Below are 27,443 nucleotides of genomic sequence, written 5' to 3' on the forward strand. Positions count from 1 at the left end.
TATAAATAAGTTTCGGGTACGCTAATCATTACCTCGACGCGTTTCTATTTATGAGTAACTTACAAGTAACATGTGTCGACATGTGTCAACGATCGCATAACGTGCCTACAACTTATGGCCAGCGTAGCGGAACGTGCGAGTCATACACTGGCATACGTCGTAAAATTTCAAGCATGCTAAAATTTGAGGACAACCGCAAAGTACAACGATGAAAGCCAGCGTACTACGACGTATGGCAGTGTTTTTCAGCGTGCTCTTAACGTATACAAAACTTACCCATAAGGTATTCGACGTGTGCCAGCGTTTTAGACAATTTTTTTTCATAAGTTGGCATACGCTGGCTAAATCGTCAAGGTGTGACAGCGCCTTTACTGAAAGCAGGTGACATGTATACTCATGAGATTAAAAGTTCAAGGAAAGTTGCAATTTTTATCAATGTAATGTGTGTGAAATCATTCATTGTACTTAGATTTAAACAGCCACTTGAAGCTTTACCTACAACGTTACCCCCCCCCCCCCAACCCTCTCTCAATTGTCCAAGCCTTGCTGCTATTTTTTTTATCCCACAGCTTGGAGAATATGCCAGAATGGTACGCCTCACTGTTGGTCTTCGCCATTCTCATCGGTGGAACACCCTTTTACTTACAACGGCTGCAACGTCCACAGTAGAAATAGTTCTCAGAACCAGGAAGGCCTGTTTTGCTATAAATCAGGAAAATTGTATGTATTTTTTATTTATTATTTTGACAGATGAGACGAGCATGCAAATAAAAGGAGCTAGAGCTTATAAAGCATTTTCAGAGGGAGAACTTTAATACCAGATTTAATAACCTGCAATGCAACTAAACCTCCAGTGGATAAAATAAAATAAAAAGTGGAAATGGAAAGAGATAACAACCGCACATTTTCATGATACAACATCGCCAGATGAGTCACAGGTAAATATAATCTCAAGCAAAACAGCACGAGACCAATATTGTGTACAGTATGCAAATGGCGGAATAAATTGGATTGAAGGCTTCATGGCATTTTTAAAGTGTATAATAATGCAATTCAGAGATGGAGCTTGTGGATATTTTATTGTGGAAAAACAAAAAAAATTAATCCTCATCACTTCAACAAAAATAATATATCACAAGTAGACAAAGGATGGAAACGGCATTACCAATGGGAATTTACAGAAGTTCCTCCTCTTCTATTTTAAAGTGAGGGATGGGGTTAGAGCCAGTTAAAAGAAACAGACCATATCATCGGAAACGTCAGACGATCATCTCGAGCTGCCGAGCATACTCTATGACTTGCTGCAGAAGTTCTTTCGAAGGTATCGCTGCCTCCTCCGCTCGCTGCTGTTGTTGGCCAAAGACAATGTAGTTATTGGCACCAAGCTGCCAGCCACGCTGCATGGGAAAGGCAAGACATGCCATTCATATCACGCTGAAACAAGATGTTTTTATCTTGCCAAAACGAAGTTTTTGCAAGATATGTTAGATATGTTAGTCAGCTTGTATGTTTTTTTTTTGTATTTTTTTGTTTGTTTTGTTTTTTTGTTTGTTTGTTTGTTTGTTTGTCTGTAATCACGTATAAAAAATTCTGCAGAGCACAGTTATCATCGGAAATTTTTGTAACTTCGCATATCAGAGGCCTATAGAGGTCCCTTTCAGTGCACAAAATTTTGAAGGTCAAGGTCAAAGGTCAAGGTCACTGGCGCAAATCAGGGGAGTCGACGAAACCCTTATTTTTTGAGTAATTTTGATCGGATAGTCTTCAAACTTCATGGGAATATAGTTCATGGTCTGGCGCTCAGCTGATTAATTTTTGGTGGCGATTGGCCTTGACCTTCATGGTTAGCGCCTGAGGTCAAACATATTTGACCCCAAGGTCAAATTTTCAAGTTTTAGGAACCATACATATCGTGTAGTACCTCAAATTGAACACCTCGGTCAGTGCTTTCTAGATATGTCAAGCTTGAGACATTATGACATCATTTGGTGACGTTATGAGGAAAAAGCATATTTTTCATGGTTACTCTGTAGAACGATTCTCATCGGAATCTCTCGTAGGCAGATATTCCTCAAGGAGTCGCTCCTGGTGGATAGCAGCTCTGTTCACCTCAGTGTGACCTTAAAGAAGTCACACGTGGTCACCTTTTGGCAAGATACGGGTCACCCTGCGGGTGACATTGGTTTATTTTATTTTTTTTTTGTCAGTCTCTTCTGCACAGATTGTCTGTGCTGAGTATTTTCCTCCAATGGAATGCCAATATGAATGGCTTACAATGGACTTTGCTGGCTCTTTATTGGAGAAAAATAGCCAGCATGCTAAAGCAGCCACATTATCCATCGAAATGAACCCTTTGCGTAGCACTACATTTGATAAACAAGACGGTTTATTTAGTCCTACAGCTGTAAAGCCGAAAGCAAAACAAACACGATTGAGCACTTAACGATGCTGAGTATTGCCGTGGTGTGTAGATTACAGTAGATCTGAGCATGATCAATCCATATTAAACGTAGATCTGTATACATGCTCACACAGTCAATAACCCTCCAGTCACTGTGGGAACAGGTGAGGTTCAAAAATATAAATGAGTTATAGGCATCCACAATATCCTTGACCATGTTGTAGAACGTCGGCCGAGGCCCTCACTTTTAAATCAGTTTTCTCTGCAACCACTTGAGCGATTGACACGAAAGTGTCAACATAGGAGCGCCTCCCCATGAAGAATTTGTTTTAACAAAGTTGCATGACGATTTGATGGAAAAATGCGGCCGGCGTTCCAAAAAGCGACTGTTTTCTGTCAGCATGGGTTGCAGGGTGTTTCACGTATCAGGAATAAACGACCACGCTTCGCTCAGCCTCGGCCGTAGAAGGCAGTTTGCGTTCCCCTTCGATAGAGTGTCAGCAAACAAATGGCTCACCCTTTTGAAAAGCTTTTTGACAAATACTTGGATTTCAACTTCTAATCAAGCAAAACTGATGGAGCATCTCGCATGTAGGACAAGCTGATTGATATCGGTGTACTTTGATGTGAATTACAAGGACAATTCGCACAGTCTGTGAGACTGCAACCCAGGATCTCATCCTAATAATACAAAAATTTAGAGAGGAACACCAAACAGACCAACTTAAAAAACCACTATTCAATATACGGTAGTTTGTGAGACTTCAGTGTCCTCCATGATTAAAAGGAAAACAAAGTTTCAACTTCAAAACTGCAACTTGAGTTCACCAGTGGCTTTTAAACATGTCAAAGTCACAACTTGATGTTCAAGTCTACTCAGTTATGGCTACAGAGGGGCACACATGCGATTGCAATCTTTTGAAGTTCATCAAATCTTGAATTCAAAGTTTTCCTTTAAAACTGCATTGTTCACTTGTGAAAGGTAAATCAAGCTCCTGAAAATTTACTATCGTTCCCCTTTATTATTAACATATAGCAACACAACAGCACGTGACCTTGGTCAAAGGCACACACAAACATACGATCTCGCTGTCGTTCCTCAAGTGAATAACCGGGCACGGTACAGTAAACATGGATGAGCAAAACGGCTTACCTTTTGCCGATATTCGGTCATTTGTTTCTGCGTTGTGAAAAACAACATCCGTGCAGCCTCTTTCAGAGATATTCGTTCATACGCCTTTTCAATACAACCAGCGATCTCATCCCTGACAACAGAGGTGCATTTGCAATTCAGTAAGAGTTTCTTTATAGGAATTATTAAACACTAAAATAATCAGTTTCCTTTTGGTCCAGTGACAACAATCAAGGTAGATATGTTGTTGCTTATAACCAATGAGGGGAAAAGCCCATCAAAATGACAGGTGCACAAAACATACAACACAGAGGAACACAAGAAATACAAAGTTATGGATTACGTCCGATGAATTATTTGCAATAAATAATGTAGCCCAAGAAATGAGACATTTCGGTGAGGGGAGCAATTTGTTAACAAATTTGTCAAAACATCACATGTTGGGATGATAGTATTGTAACTTTATTTAGCATGCACTCCCCCACCCACCCAACAGGAGGGTAAGGTGAACTTTAGCACCCCTCCCCCCTCCCACCCCCACCTTCCAACAAGACGATAAAGCCATCTTTAGTATTCCCCGCCCCAAAAGAAAGGTAAAATGATCTTTTGCACCCTCCATCCCTCCCAATAGAAGGCTAAGGCTATCTTTCACATCCAGACACACACATACATACACAGAGGATACTTTGATACCTGGTAGGTCTCCATTCCATCTCCTGAAACCCACTAATGTGTGGAGATAGAAGCCAGACAAACACATTATTATATTTCATATGCAGCCGATGGCTGCTGTTCACACATCAGTGCCACTGATGCAATGTCTCCCGTTTGCACCAAGCTGGTAGCTTGTAATCATTTTGCCAACCTCGGAAGGATGACATGCTGAATCAACCCACCTGATGTTTTTAACAGCACAACTGGGGCTCCAACTCAAGACTCTAAGAACTTAAGCCAGTCACCTGAAACCGTGAAGCCAACACCAGGCTTTCATCATACACATGACGTCGACGGACGTGATCTTCAAAACAACAACTGCAACTGCAATATCAATAGAAATTGGGAAAATTCCTCATCCCTCAATTTGATTTACATGCATGAAGGAACACCCTTCTGTATTTTCATAACTATTCAGCCTTGAAAAGTCAGGCTAATACTGAAATTATGTTAAAAACCAAACAAACAAACAAAACCTTCATTTTTTTAAAATAATTTGCTCATTCCTTTATTTTGGCAGTGTATAAAGCCCCGATCGCTGCCGAGATTGTCCAGAAAATAATAAAAAATAAACCCAGTGTACATACATGAAGCAAAAACATGCATACTGCTTATGTGCATATATAATATATTGTGGTTTTACACCTGGGACAATGCCAATGCACCGAGCCATGGACCGACTACCAAGGCCTAAGGCCTGCAGCCTATGGTGCTTCACAAATGGTGGCACACAATTATGATTGTGGGCGGAGTCGGGCAAGCTGTCCAACCAATGAGGCAAAGGCAGTCGTGACGTCACTTCATGACCTAAAATAAAGACACAGGGCTTTTATATACGAGTGGGATCGTTGGTCTTCACAGCCTTGTAGCATACCTGCCTGTTCTATTGCTTGAGCATGAGCTTGCCTTTCAAACAAGCCCAGATGTGCTTGAGACAGGGTGGGGATTATATATGTTCGATATTATTAGTGCCAAATTGTACGATTATTATTGTTGTTCATATTATTCGTATTAATCAATACAGTGGAAAATCGATATAACGCTCACCGGTGGGGTCCAAAGCGGCTAGGGCGTTATACATGATACAGCGAAAAATATCTTATATTACTGTACATACAAACCAGAGCCAAAACACGTGGACATGTACGTCCGCCATCTTGGATTGTTGGGGTTGATGACGAAGCGGTCAAGTTATTTTCTTTTCTTTTTTTTTTAAACAAGAAATAAACACAGGAATTGAATGCATATAGAATATATTTTTTTATGTACAATCGAACATTACTTACAAAATAAAAAAAATACAAAATGTACATTATCACACAAGTCGGTAAAATATTTTATGCTTCTTTAATCACAAAACGGATACGGAATTTATATCTTGAAGAATTCGGAATTTATTTTTTGAAGAAATCGGTGATTTTGGTTGGTTTCATGGATGCTCTTGAGAGTCTTCGGGTGTCATCCAGAAGGATTTTAACCTGCTGTATCTTCAAACGAAGATTGGGGCATTCCTGCTCATCCAAGGACTCCAACCAACGAAGACCATAAAGGAAAGACTGTTCAGCTTTGGAGTGGAGAGGCTGGGGGAGAGGTTCAACTGGTGCCTCTTCTTCTTCCGACTCCTCTCGGGTTTCCTCTTCCTCTCCGAGCAGTTCTTCAGCCAGGTCTCTTTCTTCTTGATCAACCCAGGCCTGGAGAGCATCAAGAGCTAAAATGTGCCAGGGGCGAGGTTGAGGGCCGTGATGGCGGACCTGCCCACCTCCTCCTTGGAGAACCCATTGAAGACTTGATTCTTCATTATTAGACTTGGGAGGACCTAGGCCTTTCCTCCAGCAGTTAATGATGGTGTCCTTGGTGACCCTCTCCCAGGCTGGCCCTGCAAACTCCATGGTCTTAACATCCATGGCCTTGAGGAAGATGGTCATCTCTTTCTGCTCCCTGGCCATAGCTTCGCATAATTGATCTTTGTAGAATAGCTTGAAACAGTTGATGACCCCCTGGTCCAAAGGCTGGATCTTGCTGGTGGTGTTCTTGGGCATAAAGGAAGCGAAGATCTTCCCATCCTTGGACTTTAAGATGTCTTGTGATGGATGAGATGGGGCATTGTCAATGAGGAGGATAGCTTTCTCTTCTTGCCCAAGCTTTCTCAGGTGCTTCCGCACAGCAGGACAGAACCTCTGGAAGAACCAGTCCTTGAAACAGGCTCCTGTCATCCAAGCCTTCCTGGTGTTGGTGTAAATGCAGGGAAGGAGGGATCTGTTGACATGGTGTAGACACCTGGGGTTTAGTGACTTCCCTATGACCAACGGGGTCATCTTCAGAGACCCTGACCTGTTGGCACAGAGAAGGAGGCTGACTTTGTCCTTTGGCTTCTTGTGTCTAGTCTTTCTTGATGGGTTGTCATCCAGGTCCATAGTTCTGTCTGGAGGGGTCTTGTAGTACAGACCAGTTTCATCTGCATTGAAAACCTGGTCTTCTGTGAAGTTGTTGTCTTCGATTAGTTCATTGAAGACAGAGAGGTAGTTCTTGGCAGATTCAAGGTCTGCAGACTTGGCCTCTCCATGTTGTTGGTTCATGTGGACCCCATGTCGATCCTGCCAGCGTTGCAGCCACCCCCTGGTTAAGCTGTAGTCAGCATCTTCACCTCTCTCTTCCTTGTGAAGATCCTTGTTGATCTTCTTGGCCTGATGAAGGAGGATGGTGCCTGAAATGGGTATGTCAAGCTCTCCAGACTTGCAGAAACAATTGAATAGTTCCTGGTCCAACTCCTGATCCCTCCCAAGCTTGACCCTCTTCCTCTTCATCCCTTCATTGGAGTTGACAGTGACGATGAAGCTCTTGATGTTCTCTTCATCCTTCAACCATCCTCTTAGAGTTGAACCGGCGATGCCTGTATCCTTGCTGATGGTCGCTTGAGTTTCACCATTCCGTTTAATTATGTGTAGCTTCTCCTCTATGGAATAACACTTCCGCTTCGGCATGGTGGCGCTGAACTGAACAGAGCAAACAAAACCAACAAATTTGAAGATTTCTCGGCTGGTAGGTGATGAAGATGTCGAAGAACTGGTACAGGAGATGTAACGGGAGCACAGATTTAAGTTGTTGACAACTCTTCCGAAAGGATGTGGGCGGTAGAGCACGCGAACATTAGTTAATCTTGTACAGTACAGTACTGTACTTACGTTGTGTACTGTGTTGTATGGTGTTAGAAAGGAACATGAACGTGAGTTACAGGAGATACGGATGCTATGATGATTTGAATTGAATTGATTTTGTTCATCTCAGCTTCGCCATTTATACGGGAAAGGTGCGAGAAGATGACAGCTCGTGAGTATTTTCACACCACATGTCAACTCAACAAAGGGCGATGACAGCTTGAATTTTTTTTTCGCCACTTCGCGCTATTTTGGACTACCTTTGTCTCTATTTTCTCACTTTTTTGCCTTTAAACATGAAATAGTAGTATTTCTTGGGGTCCAAGGTGTATGAGCGTTATTTCAGTACAAGCGCGATAACGCTTCGCGTTATATCGATTTTCCACTGTATATGCTTTGTTACAATGTTATCATTCTTTTTGTTATTATCCTCACCAGAGGAGAGGGTATTCCATTTGGGTCCGTTTGTTGCTTGCGAAAAATCAGAATATTTTTCAAGTACAGTACAGTGTATGGTTTGGTGACGTGCACTATTCTGTTTATCTGTTACTTGCAAAATCGAAGATTTTTTCAAATATACTGGTCAGTCGATTTTGTTATTCTGTCTGTCTGTTTGTGACTTGGCAAAAAAAAAATTCCAAGTATGTTCATCGCCTCAATTTGTTTGTTTATTTGTCTGTCTGTCTGCTTGCCTGCAGCCCAAACCGCTCCACCGATCATTCTAAAATTTTCGGAGATTAATGTCACTGACCCTGCGACGGTCCCGCATTGAAGTTTCATAAAATTTGATCGACCAAAAAGGTCGACATCGACCAATCGTGCAATTTGAGCCAAATTTTCTAAAATCCTCAATTTTCATCGGATCGACTTGAAATTTGAAAAGGATTTTCATATCAGGTCAATGAATTCCACCACCTATTATTTTTGAGGTCACCATAGGTCAAAAAGGTCAACAGGCGGAATTTCTAAAATTGTCAATTTTCATCCGATTGATTTGAAATTTAAGGAGCATTTTCATATTAGCTCACTGAATGCAACCACCAATTATTTTTGAATTAAACACATGCCAAAAGGTCAATATTGGCCAAAGCTCAACAACTTTGGATCACTTTCTAAAATCCTCAATTTGCATACGATTGCTCTTCACCACCCTGTATATCATTATATCTCAAAAAGTTGTGGAAGAGTGATGACAAAAGAAGGTGGATGAGTTGGTTGGATGACAAGAACAAGCGGATAAGATTTTGGTTCGCATCCAGCCCATCACTGGGATACAAAATATGAACTGTTCAACCTGGCAGAGGTATGCGGTCTTCCGAGTGCCATTCTACTTTGTGCCGTTTTGCCAAGTGGCACTCTGAGTGATTTTTAGTCTGTCTGCCTGTCTGTACAGAACATGTGTTTTTTTTCTCTCTGCAACCGCTTGTCAGATAGAGATGAAAGTTTCACCATAGGAGTGAACGTTCATGTAGAATGAAATGATGATGTCATCGGTCACATGGTTCGGTAGCCATATCGTTTAGAATAAAAAGAAATAAATAAAACTTTCAAAAATCTTCTTCCCTGAAGTGGCGAAACAGATCGAGGTGAAACTACAAGCATGACCGCCTATCTTTGAGGAACAAAATGTTCACACATTTTGTGTGAACTTAGGCCTAACTAACCCAGCAGAATAAGTACCATCATAGGTCACATTGTTTGGCAGCAATATTGGATTTACCTGAAAACCTATTTATTTTGAAAAATTAAATAAAATAAACCTCAAAAACAGCTAGCGAGATCGAAGGGAAACTTCACACAGTTCCCCAAGCTTTGGGAATACCAGGGTATTTATTCACGAATAATCGATAGGTCACATGGTCTGGCAGCCATATTGGATTGAGTGAAAATCTTTTTTTTTTATTCTTTCTCTTGAACCACTTCATTGATCGATGTGAAACGTCATAATTATGATCTAGTAGCGATAGGGAATGTATGTTTTAATTTTAAACCTGAACGGACACATGGTCTGGCAGCCAGAAAATTTTTTGTTAATTGATTTGGGTTATTTTTTTTTTCTTGAATAAGGCTCACTTTGCTGCACCTGGATGGATTTGAGGGTAGAGTAGTAGCAGCTGAAACTCAAATTATATTCAAGTTCCTCCTGATGACTTCATCTTTGCTTTACACTTGTTCAGGCTCCTTCTGATGACTCCAATGCAGGACTGCACCTCCAGTATTTGGTCTTCCATATGAATTGAATTTATTTTAATCCCATTCTGAATTCAATTGAATGATAAACGTCATGGGTCAGTGTCAAGTGGCCGATCAAAGCGGGATATCTTGGTAACCAGTCATCACTGCCAGCAGTTATAAAGTGGCAGTTCTAATTCTATCTATTATTAATTACATGACACACCAGTCAACAAACACCACACAAAATATACTACAGAAAAACTACACAAACACAACACAAAACAAGTCCTAACGAGGGGCTGCAATCTCTGATTGATCTTTTTTTGTGTTTTTTTTTTCTTCTTGAGATTAGTCTCTTCACTGCTGCTTTGTGGCCATCTGGATCACATCACTCAAGTGTGATTTTCTGACAGCCATCAGAATCCAATCATCAGGCCAGACAGCCTGATCAACTCAAAGGATACAATTATTGCATACCTGGATAAAATTATTTATTGAGGCCTGACCAGAAGATGTAAAGCATACCAATTCAAGAACTGATTCATTGCAGCAGCCATTCTTTTTGTTGAGAGAAAGCACAGAGTGATGGTGGATTGGAACGTTTTCTGAAACGCCAATGCCAAAGGGTCAGTGGACGGCATTGGAGGATCTGTCTCCGCAGAATGATCGGTCATGGAAGACTATCGTGACAGCCTCTTCTGGTGTGCAGAATGTGACCATCAGAGTTGTCCTCATCAGACATCCCACAATGCAACGATATATTGCATCTAGAAGCTATCTTCAATGCAGCTGTGCCAATACGAGTAATTGCCAGTCATCACTTCATAAAATTTATCAATGGAAAAAGTGAGTTTTCATTTTAACAAGGGATGGTACAGCAGAATAAGTACCAAGCAATCACTCTGATGAAACGTCACAAATCAAAGTTGAAGACTGGTATGCAGTGGAGTACGATGGTATCTTGTTTCTAGAGGTAGTAGCTCAAGGTCACTGAAATGAGTACTGAGTCTCAGTAATGAAACCAGAAGGGAGCAATTGGAAATGGCCCATTCTACACGATGATATATTTCACCTGAGAGGGAAAACTATTGTAAAATAGGACAAACCACAGCTGTTAACCATGGCCATTTCAAATTTCCCGAAAAATTGTAGAATGTAGCATACCTGAACTTTATATCAATAAAATTGTTTTTAAAAATTGTTGGATTTAATCTTGACAATTAGCGGACAAACAGTAATGCAAGTTACCGTCACGCAAGTTACCACCATTTTTTGCTATTTGGCCAGAATTATAAATTAGTTCACATTTATTACCTTTAACCAGCACATACTTTTGTGACCAACAAATGTTTGATATTTTAAACATGTGTCTACTTTTGTCAGAGTGCTCTGTATGAAGAGACTTTTGAATCAAAACCTCAAAATAATTCTGCATGTCTGATCCATGTAATGCAAGTTATCAACGTGTAAACAATTGCAATCAACAACACAATGTTTCCAAGTGTTTATACAGACCATGTAACTATGTAACAACTAATACAAAATGGACAGCTGAATAAAAAAGGGGAAAAATATCAGACTTTTCAGATTATGTGAATTTAACTAAATAGTGAAGTAAGGCCGAGGTCACATTTGCCACGGCGGCCGTGGGGTCTCCAAAATATACGGCCACTAGCAATTATATGGCGGCCGCAGTATTTCCACGGTCACACAATGAAGCAGTCACGTGTTTTTATTTTTCGGGGAGCCGCACGGCATATTTATAAATTGTGGAGACCGAAAACATGGGGTTGCCGTATGGTCTTTGATTTGATGTCGCACGGTGACCTTAGGGCGTTCCTGCGGCGGCCATATAATTTAAGTCAGACGCAAGGTGCCCGCAAGGCGACCGCAGGGGGGCCCGAAGGCGAACGTGCGGCCAGACAGACGGTAACAAATGGGTTAATTTTTTTTAACCAGTTTTTTTGTTTCGGCTTGTCGAATTGCTACGGCGAACGTAGAAATGAAAAAAGTTATAACTCCGCGTTACAATTCCACGGCGACCTTACGACCTGTAAAATATAGCCATACGGCGTAGGGCCACCCTGAGGCCACCTCAGAAACTCTGCGGCCGCCGCACGTTTCTGTCAATTCAGAGGGCGTACGGCTGCCGTATCCTCGCCGTAGAGCAAATGTGACTTGGGCCTTAGGTCTTAGAAATTGTGGAGACCGAAAACGTGGGGTTGCTGTACGGTCTTTGATTTGATGTCGCACGGTGACCTTAAGGGGGCCCTGCGGCGGCCATAGAATTTTCAAGGCAGACGCAAGGTCGCCTCAAGGTGCCCGCAAGGGGGCCCTAAGGCGAACGTGCGGCCAGACGGACGGTAACGAATGGGTTAATTTTTTTTTTTTTCCGGCTTGTCGAATTGCTACGGCGAACATAGAAATGAAAAAAAAAGTTTTAACTCCGCGTTATAATTCCACGGCGACCTTACGACCTGTAAAATATAGCCAAATGGCGTAGGGCCACCCTGAGGCCACCGCAGAAACTCTGCGGCGGCCGCATGTTCCTGTCAATTCAGAGGGCGTACGGCCGCCGTATCCTCGCCGTAGAGCAAATGTGACTTAGGCCTAACTAACCCAAGTTACTGTGGAATTGCCCTTTTGTTCTGTTACGTCCTGATTCCTTCTACATCCCAGCTCCTCCACGAGCTTCAACACTGTAAACAAAAATAAAAATAAAAACGTACCTGATAGTATCCAGAAGGATATCAATGAAAAAGGTGTAGCTACTTGCTGGGACATTCCCCTTCGCCAAAAATACTTTGTTGTAACTGCCTTCCATGAGATACTGCCAAAAAAAAAAAAATGAACACATCAAGTGATGGCAATCTCATTTCCAGCAAAGTAAAGACTAAAGTCAATTTTAAAGGATACAAATTGGGTTGTGCCTTAAGTATCCAAATAATTTTTTTGGCAAATGGGTTAAACTTGCAAGATAAATGTTAAACTTGCAAGATAAAAGTTAAACTTGCAAGATAAAAGTTAAACTTATTGCTCGTGCTCGACAACTTCGCAGGTCCTGGTTGATAATCTTACTTTTGCATCTCAATGACTCCATCAATGACGGTGGTGATGCCACTGCACACGGCATTTTTTGCCCGATTGTGAGGCTGTAAAGGTGAATAATGTGCTTCCTTTCATCACAGCATAACCACAACCAATTGAAAACAGAAGTGGCATCGAGTATTCTCACTACTTCCACTTTTGGTGGAATAATTCTGAGAACAGGATATATTTTTTATTTTTAACAAAACCAAGTGTCGAGGCCAGTCGTTCCGAAACTTTTTGAGTGTGTGGACCCATGCCAAATCCCCGAAAACATGATGCCCACAATGTACAACTATCATTGTGACACATCCACTTCATCAAGACATCCCTTGGAGTCAAGATAGGAAAGTCCTCGCATAGTTGTACTCGGAGCCTTTCATTTGTTTTTAATGATACCTTGTACTTCACCTGGATGCTGCATTTTGAATGCGGCAAAACAGTTGCATAGATTTGTGATAGGGATACCCTTCTTGCTCTTGCTCTTCCTCCTCCTCCTCTTCCTCAGACACTGAGGGTCTCACAGATTCCAAGGGGGTCTGCAGACCACTGGTCTTGGCTCATAAAATAAGTGAACAAAAGGATTAAGGAGCAGGTCGACTAATACCTCCAATTTCAGGGTGATTCGTCTGGTTTTCTACACCGATATGTCACATTTAACTTGAACTGATATCCTAATATAATGTCAGCCAGTAGATGTCACCAAATCCAAGCAAGGGATCCTTTGGATGGGAATATAAAAGCAGACTGTCCCATTTGCATCGAGGTTGTGATCCACATGTTTTTTTGAAACAAAAAAAACAAGTCATTTTGTGCTGGTGCCCTGAGACAATCCATCGATTGGGTTAGCTAATTAATTAGCTTTATTTACAGCAAGACAGCATTGCGGTGTGGATTTGGCACAAAAAACATGATCGGGCAAATGGTATCCCACTGAGTCCAAGTTTTCTTCATGAAAGGAGGAATGCACGTTTGGCAGAAGTCCTTGACAATCATCGATGCACATTTAAGAACATTTTGAGCCCCCGTTGGACTTAGACGACAACGGGGGCTGATGGATTTGGTCTCAATTTTTGCATGCGTGCATGCATTCGCAACCATATCTCGGACATGTAGAGACCGATTTTATTCGTACTTGGCAGAAAGACAACACATGATGGGAAACATCAGCACGTCATTTTTTTTCGACATCAGATCCAAGATGGCCGCCTGGCGACCATTTTAGTTGTAAAAGAACAAACGAACAAAAATAACCGTTTCAAACACATCATCAACCATTTATCAGATATCCATTTTCCAATTCTATTCATGCTTGGCACAAAGATAATAAATGATGACTTACATATACACGTCTTTTTTTTCTTTTTCGAAATGACCGACTTGTGGCCATTTTAGATGTAAAAAAAAAAAAACCTGATGTTGAACATGTCCTCAACCATATCTCAGACAAGCATTTACCGATGTTGTTCAAACTTGGCACACAGATAATGAGTGATGGCTTACATATGCACGCCATTTTGATTTGAGATCAGATTCAAGATGGCCAACTTAGTTGTAAAAAACCCGATGCTGAACACGTCCTCAACCATTTCTCAGACTAGCATTTACCGATATTGTTCAAACTTGGCACACAGATAATAATGAATAATGACTTGTATATGCATGCGCTTTTTTTTTTTTTTTAATATCAGATCCAATATGGCTAAATGGTGGCCATTTTGTTACTTAAATGTGTCCCAAACCATTTCACAGACATGCATGGTCCGCTTTTGTTCAAACTTGGTACAAGCACAGTACATGATGGCATACACGTGCTCCTCAATTTATTACAGCGTGTGCGCTGTATACAATTGCACCGAGTTTGAAATGTCCCCGGCGTCATCAACCACGTCTCCGGTGGGTCCGGTGTCCCCCCCCCCCCCCACGTGCCTCAAGACAGCCAATGACGGCCGTCCAGTAGATGCAGTGCGTAACCTCGACGGAAATGGCAACAATTGATGGAAATACCCGAGTATTGCAATGGACATTTGTGAAACTAATGTGTTATATATGTGAAAACCATTTAATTTATTACTTGACGGAAAAAAACGAAGAAACTCTCCCCTCATGCACGAACGAACGAACAAAAGACGTCATTTCCGTCCACCATGGCATTTCGCGCCGAACGCAGAAAGCTAAGTTCTTCTTATGCCATCATTCTCTTTAATATTAGCCATAAACAAGTGTTTCGTCATGCATTAGTAGTTGAAATTTACTTATAATATGAACGAAAAAATAATCTCCTCAGATTCAACAAGAACGAAAAAAAAAAACGAAAACATCACGTGCAGGACAACACCAATCGAGCTGAAGGAAACGATACTGTAACTGCACTGCGCCTGATTGGTCAAAGGACACCACGTGTGTTGTGTGGGCGGTGTTATGCACGAGGATTCCAGCAAACAGGACTGGATCAATCATGTTCGTGATGTCCCTCATGCTGCATCGCCAATCCTCGGCGGCACGTGATACCATTGGACCAATCACGTTCGGCGATGTACCTCGTGCTGCATTCTGACAAGCTCTGGATCAGAGCGAGCTTTGATTGGTCAAAGTAGTGGAGAGGTGGCGATAACCTCTGACGGATGGTAATGACCAAGGAGTAAAGGCGATGAATTGTTTTGATTGGTTGAAACGTGGAGGAACGGAAGGAATTCTTCTCCTTGGATCCACTTGCAACACACAGGTATCCGTTTCATAACCCGAATCACTTCACTGCGTCATTAATAATATTTTTCTCCTTATTTTAATTTGTACGATTTTCTTTTTTTGATCAACGTTAAAAAGTTTCGTGACAGCTTTCGACATTTTCTTCATCTGCGAGTCTTCATCGATAATTGTGAAAATTTGATTTCCGTGGGAATTTGATCTCACTGTGAACGGCTGTCCTGGTTTCATCATTCTTTTGCGGCCCCCCGCCACGCTGTATCGAACGATTTCATTCCTTCTGTTATATATAAAGGTGCTTATCACAATAATAATAATAACAAGATTTTTACATTTCAAATATTAAGTGTGCTTTTTAATTGTTTTTCAACTGAAAAAGCATAAATTGCATATTTTAACATTAGTGTACTCATTTGCTTCACCACATGCGCTGTATTGAAGGATTTCACTTGTTTTGTGATCTGATGAAAGATGGCCGACTGGTGGCCATTTTAGTCATACATAAATATGGGCTAGCTATTCCATTGGGACCATACTCTGTGCAGAGTGTTGGTGCTGCTTCAGCAGTTCCTTGGCTATTGGGCACAATCCTGGACGGGTCCGCCACTCCGCCACTCCGACGCGAATGGCTCATTCTTCCCAGCAAGCTGGTACTCTTTTTGCCGGTAACTGGTACCAGCAACCACTGTGGGCAGCAAGGAGAGGCTTACGTTTCAGGCGTCAACCCTTTGTCAGAGAAATAAATAAATAAATTTTAAAAAAGACGGAACACCCATATCCCCCCGAAAAATTGTGATTAGTTTGGGGAAAATCGGTCTGAAAGACCGTCAATCTTAATGAGACTGCACAGGTAGGAAGACGGTCATTTTGCTTACCTAGTCAGCAAGACTGAAGCAGGTGCCTTACACATTTGAACATTACAAACAGTAAACACAGTTGAGAAATTTTTCTTTTTGCCTGAACCTGCCATAGCCTTCAATGAGCACAAGATAACTTTACCACACTGAATCAAAATTTGATAGAGAATAAAATCAATAAAATATTAAAGAAGTTCATATTGGATACAATTCAATGCGAAAAACAAATAAAATAATTTTTGTCCCTTCCACTACACACATTTGCCCTTTTCTCCCTTTCGCTCTCCTCTTATTAAATGCCAGTTTTATTGTTTTTTTCCTTCTGCTTCCCTCATATAACCTACCTGAACTTTACTCAATAAAATCGTTCGTTTTTCTATTTCTCTCTCGACTAACACCAACACCCTCGAATAAGTCGATGGTATCAAAGTCCCAATATTGACAAGTTAGTGGCACATCATCATTATTAAATGTTGGATTTTCAAAAGTGGTTACAGTAGAAAAGTATGGGCCGTCGGATTATGTAAACTTGTTTTTTTTGTTTAACGAGACGTTATGAATAACAATTCGGGTAGTTTTTAAAAGGCCAATTCTGATTTGCGGCAACAGGACTGATTTCGGCAACAGATTTCTCAGGACTGACTGCTGTAATGATGCTTTCCTCACGTGGAATCAAATGTCGTCGAGTGAACATTTATTTTGGTTGCACCCGCTCCAATGATCGCAATCAGGTGGTTTTGTTCAGTATTATTGTTTCCTCTTTTCTTTTCTTTTTTTCAAAATTATCTCTGCATTGAACCACCGATGTATTTGCCATGTGGACGAATGCTAAAACGTGATGGAAAAACACTCACGATTCTCGTTTGGCCATTCCTTATCCTTGGCCTTTTAAATGACCCACGGTTCCTGAGAGGTTGGCCACTCGCAAGGGTTTAAAGCAAATATAAACAGGCCTCAAGTGTTTGCGTGCCCCACGTCCAGGGATCGATTTCATTCTTAAGTGGCCACATAAATATTTACAAGTTTAAGGATATGAACCAAAACAACCAAAAATGTGTCACTTGCCACTACCCTCCCTTATGCCAAGCACTATCCCATTTTGATACCACTAACCTGCTCCAGGGACACAGGATGTTTGATGTAGACATTGTTTTGAAGATCCTTGGCAGACAGTCGTTCAAGCTCGGTGTGAAACTCAGCCACACGGTTTTGTGACAGCAAGCAGAGCAAGTTCAAGCCCAACAGCTGGTACATGCAAGCAGATTCTGGAATCTCAGTCCTGCAGAGCATTCACACAATAAGTACCTGCAAACACAATTGCATTCACAAGCAATTCCCCAACTCAAAAGCTAGGTTGATGAGAATTTTCAGCTCTTCGGCTATTCAGAAACTCATGCTGTTTGGAATTTTTGTCAAACACTCAAGGGCAATAAATGGTTCGATCATCAGCACTGCACTTCCAGAAATGCCTTTTGGGCCGAAGGACTCTCACAACACCTCCACTCTTCATCAAACGCTTTCCACCATTGACAGCTAGGGTTCATTCTATTCCTGGTTGGACACCATGCATCACGTGTACAAGCAGCGCAGCAGCACTGTGCACCACATTTTAATATTCACCAGTTTCATGTTGGAAGCTGGTGTCCATCAAGGAAGTGTTATTGATCAAAGTCTTTTTTTCCCAATCTGCATGAATGATCTTATCCTCTTAAACAACCCTTTCTACAATGAGCTTTGCCGATGGTTCCATCTGAAGCTGACCATATTAACAAGTTTGTCTCCACATTATTTGTGGGGTGAAAGGACTCATGAACAAGTTTGGATTTTTTTTTTTTTTTCAACCAAAATGCACCTTTTTTTCCTAATTTCAACTAACTAGTAATAACCACTCCCACGGGAAGTGAAATATGGTGCCAATACCCTCTCCCTGCTCGAGGTCCTGCTTCGTCGTCTTCAAATGACAGATGGATGGACGTGTCTCCTTTTCGGAATAGCAACACCTGTTCCCTCCAGGAGTGAAAAAGGTGTCAATATCCACGCGCTCCGGCAGAGGTCAGTGGTTAAACCACCTGTACTATTCTTAGTGTACAGGTGAAAATCGCAAATCATCTCCCCAGTCTCGCAAGGGTGAAGGGGGAGGGAACTGTTTTGTGCTACTGACCTAACCCTGGGTATCCCAAGCACGTATGCAAAATTTGGTGGAGTTTGGCCCAGCTGTTTGATTCTATGATTATCAGATTACAGACAATTGCCTTATTACCCCCACCACCGAAGGTGAAGGAGGTTATGTTTTCACCCCTATCTGTCTGTTTGTGACTTGCAAAATCAAAGATTTTTCAAGTATATTGGTCAGTCGATTTTGTTATTCTGTCTGTTTGTCAGTCTGTCGCCTACAGGTCACAATTCCAAACCGATTGTCATGAAACTTCACCAAGTTGTAGAGGTCGCCTCAACTGAGAAGCCAATTGATTTTGAGGTTAAAGGTCAAAGGTCGTCTTGAGGTCAAATTTCTGAAATCATCATTTTTCATCCGATTGACTTGCAATTTGAACAGGATTTGCATCTATTGGGTCACTGAATTGGGAAAGCAACTATTTTTGAGGGTTAAAGGTCAAAGGTCAACTCAAGGTCAAACTTTGAAAATCATCAATTTCAATCTAAAAAAATAATCAATTTTCATCCGATTGACCTGAACTTTGATTAAGATTGTCAATTTTTATCTTGATGAAATGAACAATTTGATGTATCCATGGCAACCTTTGGAGAGGAGGGTGGATTTTGCAAGTATCGCACTCTGCATGTACCTTTTTCTTGTTTGTGTGCATGATATCTCAAAAAGTTGTGGAAGGATGGATTTGGATGAAATTTCGTGGACATTTGTGACATTTCGTGGACTTCGTGGACATGGGTGTGTGACAAGGAAAAATTGATTAGATGTTGGTGACGATGCGGATCCAGATCCGATGACTAGCATTGTTAAAGTGATTCTTCACCATTGAATGATAGGGTTAAACTGATATATAACACGATATCTCAAAATGTTGTGAACGGATTCAGATCAAACTTGGTGGACAGGTTGGGTGTGTGGCAAAGACGAGTTCATTCAATTTTGGTGAAGATCTGAATCCGAATCTGGATACGAGAATTATTTAATTTTTTAAGTGATTCTTCACCAGAGAGAGATAGGGCCAAAAACGATATTGCACTGTATTGCATGACATTTCAAAAATGTATTGGGAACGATATGTTCTCGTGCATCAGACATTGTGTGGCGGAGGTATGCGCTCTCCCGAGTGCCCTTCTAGTTCCACCGTGAATTTCACAATGATTACAGATGAATATCACCGAAGGTAGACGGAGGATACATTTTAAACCCTCTGTCTGTTTGTCTGTCTGTGAGCACAATATCTCAAGTTTTGCATGGATTCAGATGAAATTTGATGTACAGGTTAAGTGTGTGATACGGACGAATGGAATCAATTTTGGTGAAGATCCGGATCAGAGAATTTTGATGAAGTGATTCTTTACCATTGAGAGATGGGGCCAAAAATACACAGCACGATATCTCAACAAGTCGTACAAGGATCATGACAAAACTTGGTGGATGAGTTGGATAGGTGACAAAAACAAACCAATCATATTTTGGTTAAGGTCCGGATACAGATCTGATGCATCAGTGGATACCACACAAACTGTTCAGCCTGGTGGAGGTATGCGCTCCACCATCAAGTGCCGTTCTAATTCAAGTACGATACAATCTTATCTTATTACCCTTTACTCTCAACCATGGAATCATCAGATTCAGGTCCAGTCCTGTTTCTCCCTCGAATAAACAAAGGAACTCACCATTTATAAACAAAGAATCCTGCTACATTCTTGATTTATTTTATACTTTGCCACAGAGTTCCATAAGATCTGCCCCCTTCAACCTCTGCATCCCCAATAAGTTTGTGTTGAGTCTTTTTGGATCAGCACTTCAATGAAACTACGCCCTTGTACATTGAAGACAATTGGTGCAGATATTATAGCGTTTTCATTATTTAATACACAAATACATATCTTTCCATCTACAATCAGTTTTGTTTTGTTTTTTTACAAATCACAAATTTGCCCAAAGGATCATGGAGGAACTGTCATTCACTTTCTTTGCTGTCCTGACGCTACATTTCTCCAGATTTGGTGCCAGTAAGATTAATTTCCTGTTGTACAAAGGCAATTTAGATCCACGAGTGAGCAGTCACGGTACAATAAGGAGTGCTTTCAAGATGAAATCGTGAAATAGAAAAATTGCAAGCAGAAAGTGTATCAACCGAAACAAGCTTACATGACGCCTTGCTCATCCTGTCCTCTCGTACCACCGCCCTTCCCGAGCCATCCCAGTCACAGTGTTCCTCACAAAAGCTTTAAATTTTAATTTTCTAATTTACTAACCATCTCCATGCTCAAAAGCTCAATGCCCAACTGCATCCATTCGTCCTTTTATTCTCCCAATTGTGAAATAGTCTCCCTTTTTCCGTTATCTTATCTGCCCAACACTACCTCGTGTGCTTATTCATGCACATCCGCAATGTTTTCAACCTGATTTTTGCTTTATTCCTCTTTGTTAATGGAGGAATAATACCGTCTCCCCCTATCATGATCCACATTGGTCGTTTGTAAACCCACTGCCCTTTATTGTTTAACTCCTCCTTGAGCCTAGACCCTTTAACAAAAAAAAAAAAAAACTCGATAAGGAGCTTAAATCCAAAACATGGGAGCAACGGTTTGGCCATAAAAATTAAAACCACCTTTGCAGATTCACCGAACTCTGCAAGGCACACTTGAACCAATGTGTCTCACAAAATCCCACCTGTAATCAAAGTAGTAGCACTTCAACTGTGCAATGTAGCGCTCAAAGCAAGGAATGTCTTTCTTCTGTATGCTCCACTGTGCACCAATCTCAAGTATATCTCCTGCACCCACAGAATGGTTTGTTTGAGAAATTCCAGAATGAAGGTGTTATCACTCACCTATCAGATGACTTTAAAATAAAGAAATATATTTTTAAGCCAACAACACCGAGGACCAAATGCAGAGCTCACGTCAAAATGGGGAGGATATAGATTAAAGTAGATCTGAGAACAAACGATTTACATCATTATAGATGTGTGTGCAGACGTGTGCACACATACTACATCAACATGACAGACGTAAATAGACACCTTAAATTTCTTCATGTCATCTGTATAACAGTTTTACCCAGTGATTTGTACTAATATTCGACTATTTTTTGCAGAAACGAGTTCCTGGGTCTTGCATGACAATTAACTAAGTCTCAAACCCAGGGAGCACACAAACTTTCTGATTTCCAAAGAGGATGAATTGTTGGCCATTTGGAAGGTGGAATCAGCCAGCATCATATAGCTCAGAACCTTGGCATTCCGCTTTCTCTGGTCAACCGGGTGATTGTGCAATTCACCAGTGAAGTCAAGGAATCCACAGCTTACCGTTCTGGAAGATCTTGCTCCTCAGAAAGGTGGCTTTGAGGTGTCAAGTGGTCCATTGAGAAAACTCCCTGTTGCAAGGCAGCAGATGTTGCAGAGGAGGTCCAAGTTAGCTCAAGAACTGCTGTGCGGTACCCTTCATCAACTGGGCTACTCTGGAAGAGCAGCTAGGAGAAAACCTCTTCTTAGACCAGCCAACATTCAAAGGAGAAAGAAGTGGGCTGACGAGATGGCCAACAGACACTTGGAGTTTTGGCAAACTGTAATTTTTTCAGATGAGTCCCAATTTGCTCAATTTTCTGAAAGTGGACACGTATGGGTCTGGAGACTTCCAAGTCAAGAGTTTTTTTTTTTACCGATTGCAGCCAACTCTCAAATACAGTGGTTTTTCAGTGATGGTGTGGGGAGCAATCTGGAGCACTGGTCGGTCAGAGCTTGTGGAGTGTGTTGGCAACATCAACACAACACACATTTCTATCCTTGAGGATGGATGTCTCCCCGTCTTCTCCACTGGTCAGATGGTCAAAAACAACACTGTTCAAGGAAGATGGAGAGCTCTCCATGCCACACCGCAAAAAAGACCAAAGCATGGCAGGACAGAAATGGGATCAAACGACTTCCATGGCCAAGCCAGTCTCCTGACATGAATCCCATTGAACACCTCTGGGCCATACTGGATCGAGCTGTGCGGAAAAAGTCCAGGAAACAAACATCACAGGCAGAATTGCCAATCCGTTTACATGAAGCCTGGGCAGAAATCCCACAAGAGAAAATTTTGGAACTGGTTAGTTCTGTGCCTGAAAGAGTAAAAGTGTTGACATCTGCAAATGGGAAGTCCACAAAATAGAAGTACCATAGTGCCCCCAGCATCCGAACGCCCCATTGTTTGAACAAATTGGAATCCGAACAATTTTTTTGAGAAAATTTTGCCCTAAAAACTGAACACATTTTCGAAAACCGAACACAACGAAGTGTTCATGTTTGTTCACGTGCATCTCCCCCGCCTGTTCGAGCCGCATCTTCGCGCTTTGTTCATTCAGTTCGTCGGTGGAAGTACTTATGAAAGCATCTCTCGTGTGTCGATCGCTACTTTACCTCGTGTTTTCACCTTGATTTGTGCATTTTTTTTCAATTATCACCCTTGTGCATTCACCATGGCACCCAAGAAGAGCAGTGAAGCAAATAGGAACTAGAGGGGGAGCACTCGGTAGAGTGAAAAACCTCCGCCGCCAATACTGCTGGGTCACTTAAGTGAACCTGATATCCTATTCATTGTAGGTCAAAACGGATCAGACTCTACTGAACCACGATTGAATAAACTAAACGAGATTGACGCGCATGTAGAAATGCCCAAAAAAAAAAAAAATCGAAATTTTTTTGAAAAAAAAAAAAAAAGTGCAAATTTTTTTTTTTCTCAAACAAAATTTTTGGGGTTGGAGATCACTTTAAGCATGTAGAAATGCAAAACAAAAAAAATTCAATCATTTTTCAAATAAATCGAAATATTTTTGAAAAAAAGTTGCAAAATTGTTTTTTTTTTCTCGAACAATTTTTTTTTTCGGGTTGGAAATCACTTCAAACATGTAGAAATGCAAAAATAAAAATTCTAATATATTTTTTTAAATGGCCGCCATAGCGGCCATATTGGACTTTGGACCAAGTCCTTGGACCATACTTAATCCCCCACCAAGTTTCGTCGAAATCCGTCCAGGAGTTTTTCTGTAATACTGTTCACAAATAAACAAACAAAGAGAAAGGGGTGAAAACAGTAACCTCCGTCCATCTTCGATGGCGGAGGTAAATAAGAGGAAGTCCGTGAGAACGACAATTGAGTTGAAGAAAGAACTTATCGCTAAGCATGAGAACGGTACGCGTGTGTCTGATCTCGCTGCCGAAATCGACCGTGTGTAGGATTCTGAAAAAATAAAGAAGCGATAAAAGCGCGAAAACCCGTCGTGAAGCGAACTCATTCAATGAACCCTCTGACGAATCGGCTTTAACGAACTCAACGCTTTTTTCGCGAGCATGGTAGTGACGTCATGCTGCGTCACCCAATCGCTTCACCTCTTGATTATCTCCGTGGAACTGTACGGTGAAAACGGCACGTTTGTGTCTCCACAGAGTGGACTGGGATATAAAACACCATTTGGTGCTTCATGGTCAATTACATACCTCCACCAGGCTGAACAGTTTACGTTTTGGATCCCAATGGCCATTGATAGGCCGGAGCTGCATCCAGACCAGATGGAAGAAGCGACAACGCTCCTGCTCATCCCCCAGGCTTGGAAAAAGATTCATGACCCAGAAAAGGTCATTTACTCATCTTATTTTACCTTAAACATGGGTAATTTCAGTTGAAAGTGGGTTTTCTTGGGGTCCAGGAACGGATTAATTCACTTTCCATTATTTTCTAATTGGGAAAATAGTTTTGGAATCCGAACTTTTTGGAATCCGAACAGCCTCTTGGAACGAATTAAATTCGGATTCTGGGGGCACCACTGTATAGTGTATATGTATTAAAAATTGATCAAATGTTCAATAAATATATTCTTTAAAAATCGAGGTGCCTATTTACTTCTGTCATGTTATTTGTGTGTGTATGTATGTATATGTATATGTATATGTATATGTATATGTATATGTATATGTATATGTATATGTATATGTATATGTATATGTATATGTATATGTATATATATATATATATATGTATATGTATATATATATATATATATATACATATATATATATATATATATATATATATATATATATATATATATATATATATATATATATATATATATATATATATATATATATATATATATGTATATGTATATGTATATGTATATGTATATGTATATGTATATGTATATGTATATGTATATGTATATGTATATGTATATATATATATATATATGTATATGTATATATATATATATATATATATATATATATATACACACATACACACATACACACATACACACATACACACATACACAATAAGAATTTGAATCTAAATTTGAATTTAAAGCCTGACGTTTCAAGAACAAACTAGTTTTATTCAGAGGCGTTGAGAGTGGTGTGGTGGTGACACCGTGAAGTTCTGTTGGGGATGGTTCGTGTCATGGATTGGTACAAGTCCTTGCCAATCACAGGGCTTCATTGCAATTGAATGACATCTATTTTTGTTGATGTTATAATTGATTGCAGAGTACCACTCTCAAATACTATAGTTCTCACTGTAGCATTTTGCCTGGGTAAAGAAGGGCTACCATATGTGTTGATGCGGTTTGACTGTTGTTGCTGTGGTCGGGTTTCTGGCAACTGATTTCATGAATAAATTGGGGTAGTGGTTTTATCACAGTAGCTGAGTGATGTGCAGTATCTCCATCTGGTATTGATCATGGTCACTGCAGTGTTTTTGCACTACCAACTCGTGGACAAGGAGGCCTATGTGTAAGGAATCTGTGAGGGGGTAGAGCATCACCCTGCAGCAGGTTTGTGGTTGTTATTAGACGTGTTTGTCCCCATGGGTCTGGAACTGTGAACCAGAATAGCACTAAGTTCCTTCACTTTGCAAGAAGTCATGGACTTAGGGTGGCTGGTTCATTGTTTCAGCACCCACAGACTCATCGCTGGACTAGGTATTCCAACACTGGTGGTGTGGCAAAGGAGATTGACCCTGTGCTCGTTGGTCGCTGGAGGATGATCCAAAACTGCAGGGTCTAACAGAGTGCTCAGTTCCTCAATACCGACCACCAGCTTATTGTAACAACTCTGCAGTTGCATCTTAAATTCGGGAGAATGGTACCATCCCAGCCAAGGCTGGATGTTGGCAAGCTCAAGGATGAGAGGGTAGCTGAGGAGTTTGTGATCAGGCTGAGAAGGGATTTGGAGGGTCTCGGTGTTTTGGGGAATCCTGAAGTTGGGGAGTGCGTTCAAGATCACCATCCTTGATGTTGCCGTGAATGTCTTGGAATAAATTCACCGTAGGGCGAAGAAGAATTTTGTCTCTCAAGGGACACTGGATACCATTGATCATAGTCACAAGGCCAGGCTTAATGGCAGAGCTGAGCTGTTCAGGGAGTTGAGGTGTAAAACTGTGTGTGCACTGATTGTGGACAAGAAGGGCTTTGTGTGAGGATTCTGAGGGGGAAGAGCATCACCTGTGATCAGGTGATTCTCGTCCTGCTTCCAGGGGAATTTGTGCATTGCGTCCTCCAAGCCTGTTCCTCAGTGCACTGCAGTTAGAGCAGAGGAGAGGTGGGCTCTTGACAGAGGAGTTCGAAGTGAAGGCCCACTGGGGTTACGATGAGCGGCTGTACCACGCTGATCCACGAGCTGTTGAGTTGGACGTCGGGGTGTTGCTATCTCTATTGCTGACCCTCCAATCAACTGTGATCCACCTTTGTTTGTGGAAACACAGGATGTGGTGAACCAGTTGAAATGGGGTAAAGCTCCTGGGATCTGTGTCATCCATGCTGAACTTCTCAATGCTGGTGGAAATGCTCCACTCATGTCGGTGCATGCAGTTCTGTGCTCTGCCTGGAATACAGGCATCATCCCAACTGACTGAAAGAGGGGCCTTGTTGTCCTTCTCTGGAAAGGGAAGGGTGATCGTTAGGACTGCAACAACTACCGAGGGGTGACGTTGCTCTCAGTGCTGGGCAAGAATTTTGCTCGGATAATTATTGAGAGGGTTCACCACAATGTCCTTGAGCACCAGTGCCCAGAAGAGTCAGGCTTTACACAAAAGAGGTCAACGATTGACCGTATCCTTTCTCTTCAGGTCCTCACTGAATGCAGACAAGAGTTTTCACAGGGGCTGCTTGCAGCCTATGTTGATCTCTGTAAAGCGTTCAATTCAGTGAATCGGGATGCCCTCTGGAGGATTTTTGGTCTTCGTGGGGTGCCACCAAAACTAATCAATCTGATGTCTGAACAATACTCCAGTACTTAGAGTGCTGTGAGATGTGGTAATACCATCTCTGACTTACTTACAGTTGTTACTGGAGTTCGTTAGGGGTGTGCTCTGGCCCCCACACTTTTCAGCACTTGTATTGACTGGATTCTGGGGAGGATGTTGGAGAGATCAAGCAGCGGTGCATCATTTGGGAATGTCAAGATCTCTGACCTTGATTTCACAGATAATGCAGTCATATTTGTGAAGACTCTGACTATCCTTTTGAGGGCCCTCACAGTGCTGAATGAGGAGTCAGAACCACTGTGATTTTAGGTTTCCAGGGTCAAAACTGAGATCCAGGCTTTCAATGACATCTTGGATGCTGCTATCTTGTCTGTACCCATTTGTGGTGAGGATGTTGAGGTCACAGAGATTCACTTATCTTGGCAATGATATTAATGTCTCTGCTGTCTGTGAGCCAGAGCTCAATAGACATCTGTGTCAGGCTTGGAGAGTCATGGATTGAACAGATCATGGGGTGTGGCATTACTGGTACCTGTGCAGACCGACAAAAATCCGAGTCTTCTGGTCATTGGTGCTTCCAGTCTTGCTCTACGGATGTGAGACGTTGACTTAACCAACTACGTTGGCGGGGGATATAGAAATGGGTTCCGTCCGTCACATTTCATTTCCGGAGCTTAAGGCCCGGTCACACCTTGACGTTTTAGCCAACGAATGCCGATTTTTGAATTTTTTTTCTAAAACGCTGGCACGCGTTGAATATGTTATGGGTAAGTTTTGATAACATTGAGAGCACGCTG

The 27,443-nt window shown here is 41.5% G+C and overlaps 2 protein-coding genes across 3 annotated transcripts in view; one reads left to right on the forward strand and one right to left on the reverse strand.

Annotated features, from left to right (window-relative positions):
- Positions 1-1,023, forward strand: part of LOC147032112 (uncharacterized) — a 25,848-nt gene extending 24,825 nt beyond the window's left edge. For both annotated transcript variants that reach the window (XM_085869428.1, XM_085869427.1), the window contains exon 3: positions 570-1,023. In XM_085869428.1, the coding sequence (XP_085725554.1) occupies positions 570-669 (100 nt within the window). In that variant the 3' untranslated portion in view covers positions 670-1,023. The remainder of the gene's footprint in view (positions 1-569) is intronic.
- The window catches only part of PSMD8 (proteasome 26S subunit, non-ATPase 8), a 51,396-nt gene continuing 24,744 nt past the window's right edge, over positions 792-27,443 (reverse strand). Inside the window, exons 3-7 of the mRNA XM_085869437.1 lie at positions 21,077-21,179; positions 17,341-17,506; positions 12,307-12,407; positions 3,555-3,666; positions 792-1,397 (exon numbers count right to left, since the gene is read on the reverse strand). Of these exons, the coding sequence (XP_085725563.1) occupies positions 1,260-1,397; positions 3,555-3,666; positions 12,307-12,407; positions 17,341-17,506; positions 21,077-21,179 (620 nt within the window). The 3' untranslated portion in view covers positions 792-1,259. The remainder of the gene's footprint in view (positions 1,398-3,554; positions 3,667-12,306; positions 12,408-17,340; positions 17,507-21,076; positions 21,180-27,443) is intronic.

This window comes from Eptatretus burgeri, chromosome 2 (assembly GCF_056783735.1).
Source record: "Eptatretus burgeri isolate ZD-2024b chromosome 2, Ebu_testis_v1, whole genome shotgun sequence".
NCBI lineage: Eukaryota > Metazoa > Chordata > Myxini > Myxiniformes > Myxinidae > Eptatretus > Eptatretus burgeri.